This window comes from Triturus cristatus, chromosome 2_1 (genome assembly GCF_964204655.1).
Source record: "Triturus cristatus chromosome 2_1, aTriCri1.1, whole genome shotgun sequence".
Lineage (NCBI taxonomy): Eukaryota > Metazoa > Chordata > Amphibia > Caudata > Salamandridae > Triturus > Triturus cristatus.
This window is the reverse complement of record NC_140581.1, coordinates 207,909,568-207,922,499: the sequence shown is the minus strand read 5'-3', so window position 1 is coordinate 207,922,499 and position 12,932 is coordinate 207,909,568. Positions and strand designations below refer to the sequence as shown.

The 12,932-nt window shown below is 43.5% G+C and overlaps 1 protein-coding gene across 2 annotated transcripts in view; it reads right to left on the bottom strand.

Annotated features, from left to right (window-relative positions):
- POLI (DNA polymerase iota) overlaps nucleotides 1-12,932 on the bottom strand; it is a 329,170-nt gene that overhangs the window by 301,754 nt on the left and 14,484 nt on the right. For both annotated transcript variants that reach the window (XM_085629940.1, XM_085629934.1), the window contains exons 2-3: nucleotides 11,045-11,170; nucleotides 2,434-2,598 (exon numbers count right to left, since the gene is read on the bottom strand). In XM_085629940.1, coding sequence (XP_085486066.1) covers nucleotides 2,434-2,598; nucleotides 11,045-11,170 — 291 coding nt within the window. The remainder of the gene's footprint in view (nucleotides 1-2,433; nucleotides 2,599-11,044; nucleotides 11,171-12,932) is intronic.

Here is a 12,932-nt window from a genome sequence, read left to right as displayed (position 1 = left end):
GCGTTTCATCAATACCGGGAAATTGCAAACCTAATCTACTCTAAAGTGTAGTGGATGGCCGGAAGAGAGTCCTAAGAAGTACCATCCCTATATCATGGATTCAGTATTAATCCTAGGGAGTGGAATTTCTTCCTTCTGACACAACCTAGAAGGGAATTGTGTCCAGTCTCAGCCTTGACATCCGGATAACCCAAAGCACTGGCGGGAATAAGCCACCTATCAGTCAGGACTCTTAATCCTGGGACCTACCCACGTCCGGACGCCTGGAAAAATCTGGGTGACCACTCAAAAAAGGAAGATTTCCTACAGTCACTTTGCTCACATATATGCCATCTTGCTGAACGGCCAAACATTAGGACAATTAATTGTGATGATCAATACTATTTTTGAAGATCAGGAAGTATGATTCTACCAGCACAAATCTCTCTACAGAGGGTGGTCAGTGCAATTCTAGCTGTTCCCCACTCCAGCATGTGTTACACCCTCCACTTTCCCAAAGTGACTATCATGTACCATGTACAGGGTATTTAGGAGTATATATCTAGGTAGGCTGGTAACACACCATCCCTTACTCTTGACTGCATCTCTTCAACATCTACCTGCTGAGTTGGCTCTGGCACTTTGTTCCACTAATCCATTATACATTCCGATCCCATCAATAATCACACCACTCACGCTTTACTCAATAATTCTGATCTGTTGTTCCTCGCTTTCAATCTGCCTTTCATTTCTGGCATTCACCCAGGCTGCTTTACATCTGTCGCTGCCATAAGTCTTTTTACCAAACATAGCTGGTGACCCTTCCACTACTGCCAGTTACAGCCCTACTTGTCAACTCTGCTATATTTTGAAAATTATTGAAAGATTAATATTTAACCAACTCATAACACTTTCTACCCACCCACAATGTTTTCAATCATTTACAAGCAGGCTTCTGTCAACCTTGCTCCAGAGACTGGCCTCTCTTACTTGTCTAACCTCATTACACTCACACATCACAAGAACACTCCCTCTCGGCACTCTTCTGGGAGTAAATGTTTACTCCCACACTCTGCTCCCTGGGTGTGCAAGCATAACTTTGAACAGTTTGTATCTTATCATTACAACACTTTTCCTGCTTGCTGGTGCTGCTCCTTGGCTTCACCTTCACTCTTCCCATTAACATTTTACTTAGCTGTTTCTAGGGTCTACTATTATCCTCTCTCTAGATCACATCCTTCAATGATCCGATCTTTTGCTTTTGTTGCCATCATACCTCGAAAACACACAGATGTTCTTCTCCTACCCCTTCTTCACACCTCACCTTAAAATATAAATAAGTAATTGCCACACTGCAGTTCCACTCAGTCATGAGTAGTTTGTTGAAAACTGCAGTCATCTACTTTCCTGTTAACTCTGCCACCAACTATCTCTCGCATCCCATCTTAGCGCCACCACGATCACCTGACACAACTAATCTGTCTTCCTCAACAAGGAACCGCAGTGTGGTGTTCAACTCAACCATGTAACCATAAACCTGGAATGGTTACATAACATTATAAAGTAGTGCAAGACTTCTCAGTATGGACCATTAAATCCTAATTTAAAACTCTATCAACCCTAGTAAAAAACAAAGTGAACTACTTCAGGATTGTAGTTGTGCTCCTCTGCTTCCAACAGTGTCCCTGAAGACAAACAAGGCACTACGCTGGATAGCTTTCGCATTGAATCCCGAGTCCAGTACAAACTAAACCTAGCCTCCTTTCAGTTCCAAAGATTCAGCATTTTCCAGTTACTAAGGCCAGTACTCTGGAACGCCCTGGATTTTCTTTGTCTAGCCACCATTTTCCATAAATCATCTTGTGTACTGTAACTATATGCTCCCAATAAAGGTTTAATCGAAATGCTAACAAAGGCAAGAGGAGTTGGCCTAAGGGCTAGGGCGGTCGACCTCCAACCTGGGGAACCGGGTTCGAGTCTCGGCAATGACGCTGAACATCCTGTGATTCTGGGCAAATAACATATCTCCCCGTGCCTAACAAAAACATGAACGTGTCCTCATGTAACGCAACTGGTATTATGTAAAGCGCTCTGATACCCGATATCGGGTCAAGTTTGCGCTATACCAAACTCAGTTAAAAAAAAAATATATATATATACACACACATACAAAATATGCATTTTGAATTAGAACCATGGATTTATCAAGTTTGTTAAATTCTACAGCACCCCCACAACACTTAGAAATAATTTTCAAATACAAACCAGGCATTTTACAAAACCTCTTCACGCAACATAATTTTGTTTTTAAAAAAAATCCTATTTTTAAGATAATGTATTCTACACAAGTTTCACACCTGCCCAGCTATGATAATGACATTCTGACAGAAACATTTCATCTATGTGTATCTTGTTGCGATTAAAAGTAACAGGGAGTAGAGAAATATGCTGTACCTGTGACTCTGTAAGACATTTCTCTATAGGGTGTGAGGTCTTCCCCGTTAATCAGAACCATCTGTGGACAAACATCTTTAGCCTCCTTCAGAGACATGCATTTATTCACACCAAGATTTCTGGCTTTATAATTACAGGTGACAAGCAAAGACTTCTGTTGAACACCTGAAAAGAAACGTATATTAATGCACTCTGCAATGTGATAGCTAATCGGTAACCAATACTAAAAGCTTGAAATCATATTTCATCTAAAGAAGCTTTACTTTTTGTTAAAATATTTGACGCAATAACAAATCCACAATACTAAAATCTGCAATTAAAAATGCATAAATATAGCCTGGCAACAAGATATTTAGCTGCCTTGTCTATTAGAAAACAAGATATCTTACATAAAAGACCACATTTTTTTGTTTAAATCTTTTTATTTTTTTCAAATTGTACTTAATTTGAGCCAGTGGTTTCCGGGGCTCGGCACCGGCACTTAATTGACAGTACTGGGACTATGACAGCTGCCACATGGTGGCACTGTTTGTGTAACTTAGAGATGACCACAACAGCAGTTGTTTATGAAGCAAATATACATTAAAGAAACTAATGCTTGCCTCCCAAGCCATTTGATAGCTTCGGGGAGCCTCCAGCAGTCTGAATTGTCACACTTGTAGCAGTGTGATGGTTAGAAGTTTTGTAAATACTATCACTGGCAGCGACGGCAGTGGTAATGGGTGGTACAAGCTGGGGTGGCCTCCTGACGAGGGCCCTGGCACTTTTTTTGTTTTTGTTATTTTACAAATTAAGCACTGAGGAATCAACATTTCAGTATTAGTTACATTGTCAAGTGCTCAGCGTGTTCCCACACTTCATGTGAGGAACACTTTTTGACTTTGTAAGTAATAGCAGATAGGTATGAGGCAATATATAAATGCTGGTAGGTTGGTTGTGTCACTACATAAAAATGGGTGCTAAGCTTCCGTGATTGTCGCGATAAGCGCCGTCCCTTCATGGCGTTAGTGAAGTGCGGTACCCGTTGTAACCCATCAGTAACAAGAGCCAGAAGGGAAAGGAGAGGGACAAAACAAATAATAGGGATAACCTGGCCCAACTTAGGTAACCCCAGCCCTCTCTCCTCCCGCTCGTCGAGGATATTTTCATTATGCATGCTTGTGGTAAGTGGCCCCTCAAGTCATAAAAGAAAATGTGAGGTGAACATGCTAGTCCAACCTAATATCTCTTGAGCCAGTTATGTGATGAGCTGTCAGGTCTCTGCGGCCACACCGTTGCGGCTGTTAGTGTCTGGCTGGTTTGACTCTAAGGGCGGCTCACTTTGGAAGTAGTGTAGTATCGTGTCCCGGTCAGTAGCTATAGGGTCCAGGGTGTCTTCCTTGCGTAGTGCAGTGTTCTTATCCTTGGCCCATACCAGAATTGACTGCCTCCAGGCCACCAGAGGAGGAGATTCAGACAACTTCCAGCATCTCATGATTAAGTGCTTGGCCACTATCATTCCCAGATCTAGAAAGAGGGAACCATCTGCTGTTTGCTCCTATGAACAAGCATTTACAATGCAACGGTCTCGGCATTGTTGAAGTTAGAGCTATTGGCATTGCTCATGACATTATTTTTGTTTATGTTTTTGTTTTTAAAACATTTAAAGAAACGGCATTGTTATTTACAATGTCAATAGCTTAATCTCTCTCAAATGCGAGACCTATTGCATTTGCACCCACACACAGAGCCACACACAAAGCCAGCCACACACACAGAGCCACCCACACAGAGCCACCTACGCTAGCCGAGACCTAAAAAGGGCCACAGTCAACTCTTCCGAAATGCAACTTCACATACACGTAATAAAAATGTTCCATGCCGCTACTTACTACCCAATTGGTGTATGTGTAAACCATATAAAGAGCGCTGGGACCTCACGGCGCTATAGAAATTCATTGCTACCCAGAGCCCGGAAGGATGAACGGCTGAGAGGCCCCGTCAGGATTTCAATTCCCGGTGGATGCATTCGCCCACTGAGCTCCGTGCCCCCGCCGTAGATGAAGGCCCGTGCAGTAAAATGTAAATGTGCCTTCAAATTTTAACTAGCCCCCGAACTTCATCTACCCACTGAATACCAAGTTCACAATGTTAATGTCCTTTTATTAAGAAGTCTCCACTTGCAGATTTAGAATGAAGATTTTATTAATTGTGGCATGTGCTGTTTCGTGGCAGCTTAACGCAAACTAATAAACAGGTCAGTCCGAAGACAGGCCCAGGATTCCACCAGGAGCACCCCTATGTTTCATGGTAAAACTTCAGCGAGAATATAGAATAAAGAGGGATTCATCGCGGATCTGTCTGCGCCAGCCTGACAGGAATGAGTTAACCCTTCCCAGACAAAACAAGAGGCGGGAGCGCGATTCACAAAAAAAACACAGCCACGCTCGAGTTGGCCAGCACATTTTCTGACTTGGACTAAAATATATATTAACACTCGCCACAACAGGTGCCAATCCAGTCGGAATTTTTGAAACCATTTAATTATTTACCTTTTACGGGTCCTTTTGCCTTGATTTTAATTCAAAATGCTTTACCGAGGCAGTAAATAAAGTTACAAAAATTACTTCCCAGCCTTCCCCTTCATTTCTCTATACTTTGTGACGTTTACTTTGTGCCTGAACACGCCCTTCTCAACACATGTTCAAGGGTAAATTTATGCTTGGTTAATCAGATACAAGTTGTGTGGTCTACTGTGTGTGTATGTTTGGGTGGGGGCAACAACTCAGAAACGGTAAACGCATAAGGAGTGGGGAACAGGAAACATATGATCGCGACACAACAAACAGAAATGTGTCTCTGAAGACAGGAAGCCAGGCACTGCAAACACACAAGAAAACCGGTCTGCGAGCAAACACCATTACCCAGGAAAAGCAAACACATGGACTCAAGCACACGAAGCACAGTTAAACTCAAGCACGTCAAAGACGAAGGGTCCAACGCACACACACCACATCACACACTCACTCACTCAGAAAGATGGAAAACGACACAAATTAACCCAGGCATGGAAAATATCAACGCATAGGAACGGTAAATAGACACAGACTCGAAGAACAGCAAAAAACATGTTCAGGCACAGCAACACCGAGGGACATGGGCAAAGCAAACATGAAGGACATGTATAAACGAAGGACTCTGGTGAAAGCAAAAGACACAAACCACAAAATAACAAGCCTCATTATACGCCATATGACGCCATGAACACCACCGCCTTTCTCCGAGGTCAAGCAGAAATGCCTCGGAGAAACGCAGCGGCATTTTCGGATTCGGGGTCGTGTATTTCTTTCTCTCCTCTTGCCATTGGCTGGAATGTTTACATTCCAGAGGAGAGAAAGAAAGTAAAAAACACACGCCCGAATCCGAAAAAGACGGGGCTTCTTTGGGGAGACAAAGCTCTTCTCCAATGGCTGACCAGCATTTAAGAGGCCAGCCAATGGAGAAGAGGGGCGGGTTCAAGCCCCTCTTCTGAAAAATATTAAATCTCAGAGCGAGACTGCGTAAGCGCAGCCTTCGCAGCCGAGACCTAAAAAGGCTCAAAATGCATTCTTCCCCTGTGTGTGACACAGTGCGTCCAGTATAGCAGGATAATGTGGCTGTGACTGCCGGCCAATAAATGTTAAGAGTCGGGCAGGCCCATATCATATCAGCATCTGGGATGCGACATCTGGGGCAAGCCGCATCAGCGCGGTGGAAATATCAATTCATTTTAGCCGGAGTGATGTGTGCCCTCTGTATGATGTAATATTGGATTAGGCGGAAGCGGGCGTTACGAGGAACTCCGTTTTGACTCTCCAGTATTGCGGTTCATTCTTTGTCGGTACAGAGACGATTCGGATCCATTTCTCAATGCTGCCTCAGGGGTAAGAGTGACACCGCTGTGTGCTGACGCAGCAAGGCGGTGAACCATCTTATGAGATGCCTATCATAACATTTAAGTACAGGATAGTAAGGTGTGTCTGGAGCTTCCAGCACACGTCCCCCCATTTGTCACCTAATGAAGCAACTAGTGAAGTGTGTAGTAGCAATTGGCCCGGAGGAGGCCGTCTTTCCCCATGAGTTAAGGCAGCAAAGCACTGTTTGCCTAAGGTATGTAGAACAGCTTCCTGCTAAGTGGAAATTTCCGCGGATGTGGTAGTTGTGTGGCACCGGGGTGTGCCCAGTAGGGGTAGGACTGGTGCATACGGAATCACGTTATGTACCGGCTTCTGCTGTAGCACCAGTACGCAACTCCAAGGAGTAAGCATTCCGGTGACCTACCCCAAGTGCAAGGATGAAATAGCCAGAGCAGTGCCAAGAGCGTCTAGGCTGGTGAGATCGTGGCAGTGTCGTGTGCTGGAGTACCGCAATCCATTTAGCCACCCACTGAACATGGGGGGGCGAGATAATATTGCTCCTATTTGGAACTGCTAGGCCGCCTTCGTTTGGAGAGTGCCACACGACAATGGGAGTTGTTCCAAATTAATTCTCTCATAATACTGCCAAATGCGTAGAAGAAGGGGAGTGCAATGTAGATAGGCAGGATAGTGAAGTAACAGAGGAGTCACGGTAAGGCCACAATTTTAAGAAGAGCCACCTGTCCCATGACATATAAGGGAGCCGTGCGCCAGAAAGTCATCTGGGACCCGACAACCGTTATCGCTCTCCCATGGTTACCCTCTAACAAATCGGCTGGCTAGTGATAGATTCTAACCACTAAGTATCGGAACGGACTGGGTTGCAAATCATGGGGACATGATTAAGTATAAAAGTAGGGTTAGGGCATGCTGGAGTGAAAGGGAATAGACATGACTTGGCCCAGTTGACCCGCAGGCCTGAAAAGGCAGCAAAGTCGTTGATTATCCAAGCCAATGTAACAGGGTCGGACCGCACGTCGCAGATATACAAAATCGTCTGCATATAAAGAGACTGCATGTGTTTCATCTCCCAGTGGGATTTCCCAGTCCGCACTATGTGCTCGAATAGTGGCTGCAAGAGGTTCTATAGCTAGGGAAAAGAACAGTGAAGAGAGCGGGAATCCTTGGTGGGCACCATGACATACTGGGATGGGGTCCGATATACAAGAGCCCGTCTTCACTCTGGCGGTCGGTGCTGTATAGAACAGCAAGACCAGGTTAAGGAATCAGCACCCGATACTGTAGCGCGGTAGGGTAGCAAATAGAAATTCCCATCCCAGGGAGTCAATGGGTTTCTCCAGGTCTAAGACCAGGCATCCAGACTGTGGCTAGTGAATTTCAGAATAGGTGGAGATCCGGAAGAAACGTTGCAGATTTAGTGAGGTGTTACTGGATGGGACAAACCCATTCTGGTCTGGGTGGACCAGGAACTGGGCTAAGGGCACCAGGCTGTCGGTGAAGACCTTGGCCTTTATTTTATAATCGGTGTTTAGCAAAGCCAAACGCTGGTAGGAACTCAGAGCGGTAGGGTCTCTGTCATGCTTAGGTATGGAGAGGAGCAAAGCCTTGCGCATTGAGGCAGGGAGAATGAAAGCAGCAATGACGTCTGCATAGAAGGCATGCAGGTGAGGAGCCAGTACCGGGGCATAGGCCTTGTAGTATTCAGCAGGTAGGCTATCTGGTCCTGGAGCCCTGCCGGTTGCCAGGACACTATTGGCCTCGCGAATCTCAAAGAGCGTGATTGGCTGATTGGGTTTCTCTCGCTGTGTAGGGAGAATGGTGGGTAATTGTATTGAGGAGAAGAATGTTTGGAGGCAATCTTGACCGAGTCCCATTGTTGATTTGTAGAGTGATGTATAATGATGTGTTGGTTCAGCATGTATTTCGGGCTGTGTGCAGAGGAGGTGCCCCATGTGGGCACGTAATGAGAGAATAGGTTGCTGGGACTGCTCCTGGCATATCAGCCACGCTAGCAGACGGCAAGCGTGATCTGATATCGTGTGAGTGTGAGAGGAGTGTTCTATGTAATTTAAACTTCTGAGGCGCTCCAATAGTGAGTTGTGCTGACTACGTGCTTCAGCTAGTCGACGATCGTATTTATCAAGGAGTGTAGCTGATCCAACGATGCAGTCAATCCGGACATGCAGATGGTGTGGTGAAGAGTAAAATGAGTACACCCACGTTTCAGGGTTGCAGACTCGCCATATGTCCACAAGACTACAGTGTTGTAGCCAGTCGGTCAGTGTTTGGGCGTTGGATGTCTCTACTGTGCACGGTAGGGGAGGGAAGGAACCATCCAATGTAGTGCTGAGGACAGAGTTGAAGTCTCCTCGTAAAAGCCATGGGATCACGTACCAACTAGATAGTAGGCCAGGTAGTTTGTGGAGGTACAATGCCAGATAGTTTGTGGAGGTACGAGGTCTGATATGTGCTGGGGGCATACATTGCCCTTCGTAGGAGCTGTCAACCACTTAGGCGACCTTGTATGAATACGTATCAACTGTCTGCATCCACCACCACCTCTTCAGCCACAAACTGGGTCCCCAGCTTCACCCATATTAGGACAACCCTAGCATAGGAGGAGTAGTCAGTGGCGAACACTTGGCCATGCCAACATGGATTAAGGCATTTGGCTTCGGCAAGTGTCAAGTATGTCTCTTGGAATAGTGCTTTGTGGGCAGATCTATGTTTAAGGTAAGACTACAGTGTATATTGGCGTGAGGGTGTGTGCATACCCCTCACATCCCAAGTAATGATATTATGCATACACAACCATAATGTGCCAGGTAACAAATCAATCACTTTTTTATTTCAACATTTTGAAGTGGAGCTCTTCAAAATGACTGTTGCATTGTGATTCAATTTATTGACATGTGCATGCTAGTGTTGAAAGACAGTTGGACTTTGGCTGTTTTCCTGTGTAGATGGACTTGCTGTGCTGCTGATAATAGACCTTTCAACATACATCTAGGGTGTGCTTGCTTTCTACAATGACTCATAGTGTACTGGAATAACAAACAATTTCAAAATTAAGGGAAGCAAACGATAGTAGGAAAGAGAGCCAATTGCCTGAAAACAACATTTCATGAACATCACTGCTACAGCCCTACGTCAAAGGTATACAACCCTTAAAAAAGGAGTAGGCAGACCACTAAGCAAACTTAACTGCATTGAAGTTTCGGCATCAAAGCCAGAATTGAAATGTATACTACTTTTATTGTTTCTTCCTTTTGCAAAATTAGCAAAATACAAATAAACTACAATAAGCCACAGCAATGCCACATAAGAGGCTGCAAACTGTGGTCAACGGTATGACTATTAAAGTTCACAGGAGGGAATATTTAGTAGGTTAAAAAAGATTGTCATACTGCACACAGATTTCAGATTTAGCAGGAAGAGTTGGAGCCATCAAGCATTAAAACAAGATCTTAATTTGCTAAGGCATGACCAACAGATATGCCTGCGGTCTTCAAAGTGGTTTATGCCGAGCACACCGCCACCTCACCCGACTAAAAAATATATTTGTTTGACTCCTCCATCCACGCAAATAACATCCCTACATCCCAACATTGTTCAAGAGTTAACATTGGATACTGTTGGTTATAAGTTATGGGGAGTTTGTTTGGGGCAAAACTTAAAGATGGAACATACATGATATTCAATGGTCCTCTCCCCCACCACTACTACATGGGTCACTCAGACACAGTGAACAGGTATGTCAAGGCAACACAAGCTTTCCCGCTGTCAGTGCATAGGTAAGTACAGCAGGACAAAACTTTCTTACAGACCGAACAGTATTGTACAAGAAGCACAGCGCTAAGCCTGGGGGCAAAATGTTCTGTTAACCATGTAAACCCCAGCACCTTATGTTGGCAGGTGTGGGGGCAGGAGTTTGCTCCAGGGCCTTTATTACCCCAATTGTGTGTATCATGGAGGATGAGGACTGAGACTTAAGTGGGTTTTGGATCAGAGGCCAGCTAATGGGTCCTAGAACTCCTATGATATTCCTCAGAGTCCAAATCCAGGCCAACTAGCCCCTTGGATTACGTCATGAAGCCCGTAGAGACCCCCAGCTGAGAAGGGAAAGTTCTTCAATCTGCGCTCAGTCACTTTCAGCCAGCAGATCGGATAGCCCTGAGCTTGTCATTGTGTATCTTCTACGTAGGCCCTTAGCTGGTCTATACATTACCTTACATTACATTACAACGACCTCAAAGAGCCTCAATTGGCTTTCAGAGATGTTTAACCAGCCCTACCAATGCAAAGCTAGAACTCAGCCAGGCATAAGCTATTCCTCAGCCACCCTTCGAGACCATCTACCTGTCCTGAGACGCTTTCATATGGCCATCACACAATCCCAAGGAACCAACAGTTGACCCTCAGAATCGCTCAGTTGGAATTCAACTCGTCCAATAATATTCAGTCACACTCAATTGACCTTTGTACCTGCTCAGACTCATTCTGTTTGTGCCGCAAGTTCTAAAACGAAAGTTTATTCTGAGAATCACATGTTGTATCAGTCTAAAACTAACAAATCAAAATGATTCACTAGGCTGGCCAAGCTAGGACATCCACGGCATCTAATGTATGTGTTCCTAAAAGCTACATGATTTTTACCCACTTGCTTCTGGTACAAATCCTATCCAACTTCAAAGCAATTAAATACGGATTCTTACCTAATGGTTTATCTTTCAGCTCAGGGTCTCGAATCATTTCTACTTGTGCATAAAAACAGTCCATGTCAATATGGGCAACAACTCGGAGCGCAGCACTTGCAGTTGAGATATCCTTCTTTGGAAACACTGCAAAGAAGAAAAATAACATATAATTATGTCATAGAGCTCCAACTTTATACTAAATCAACCTGAGAACATAATGCAATGTTGCCATAGCATAAACTGCTTTATGAATTCTAAGGACGAGTACTGCTGTGATCAGATTTAAATGACTGCTAAAAAGGTTTCATCGCTTCAACTACTGGCATGCTCTTTTCCGCTGAATCTATGGCGCTGCAACAGTGAATTAATACATTGATGAATAGATATTTTTGAACATTAGCCCCACACTTTGTATAACTGTATAACATTCTATTTCTTTTTTTTGCAGCCCATGTATAGCCATGAGAGTGATTCAGAGAACTCTGGTATTATGAAGCAGGTTAAGAGACAGAAAGTTTATGTTGGGCCACGTCCATGTGTTTCAATGAAAACCTGTCTTCAGTTGCATATCTAACTTTTTGAAGTCTTCCTAAAGGAGGAGAGTGAGGGATAAGGCATTCCAAATGGATGTACCATGTGAATAAATGTATCTCTCCCACACAAAACACTTGTATTTTGTCTGAAGAGGAGGCGGTTCTAGGGGGCTGAACTTTGGCAGTGGGTATTAATGGAGCAAACTTTCTGTGGCTATCAGGAGTGACAGGAGTGTGGTCCATGAGCATGTACTCAGTGCAGGCAGCATTGAAAATGATGTTAGTGGTCTACCCAGTAGCTACATAGCACATTTGCCTAGCTGGAACATACTAACCCAGCCATACTGAATCCTCTTTAGAGTCTATCCGGGAGCGTTAGAGGGCAATAGGCAGGCTAGCACTGGGTTTAAGCAGTCACAATCAAGGGGGCAGGCCAACAGAGTGAAACAGATTTGGCACTAGTAAGGAAGGTCCAACTCTAATCCAGGCTGCCTCTGACAGTGATGCCATAGTTTTAAACGTATTTCATTCAATATCCATTTAGACACCAGCCTTTTACAATTTACAAAAAAAAGAATTTTTTTTTTTTTTGAGTTCAAAATGTTTTATTAGATTTTCCATAAGAATGAACAAATACAGACAATACAGAAAAAATTTATCACAAGCGAAAATACCTATATAAAATAAAACATTTCTAAAGCAATTCTAAATACAATAGTTAAAGATGTATATATAATCAATTAGAAGGAGGGAAGATAAACTAAAAAGAAGGGCAGGGAGGGAGCCATGAAGAATTGCATTATCAACTTATTAGAAAAAAGGAGCTACATTCATCATATAAGGCGTTAAATAGAATGACTGTAAAACGGTGAATCAAGTATAAATATACAATTATAAAGATAAGTATACATCTATGGGTAACCAAAACAAGTGAAACAAACTAGAATTGTGATTGATCCCTTTCAGGGATAATTGAGCACCTCTTCTTGTAAAAATGACCCATGACCACCAAGCATGAACCGATAAAGACGAAATATCCTTCCAGCAAAATGTAATGGACTTTAAAGCAGCTGATATTAGGAAGTTAAACAGTTTACCTTCTAATTCAGTTAAGTTATGCGTAAGATCAACAGCTTTACATATTAATATTTTGTAAGAAATAACATCATGAATATGAAATATTTGTTGAATAATATCCCAAACATCAGACCAAAATTTAAAAATTAATGGACATTCAAAAAGCATATGTCGTAGTGAACCAGGGAGTAATTTACAATGCCAACAAATGTCGTCTTGCATCAGCTTAGCACGAAATAAACGCACTGGGGTCCATAAACAATTAAATAAAATATAAGAATTGGTTTGGTAAAGTG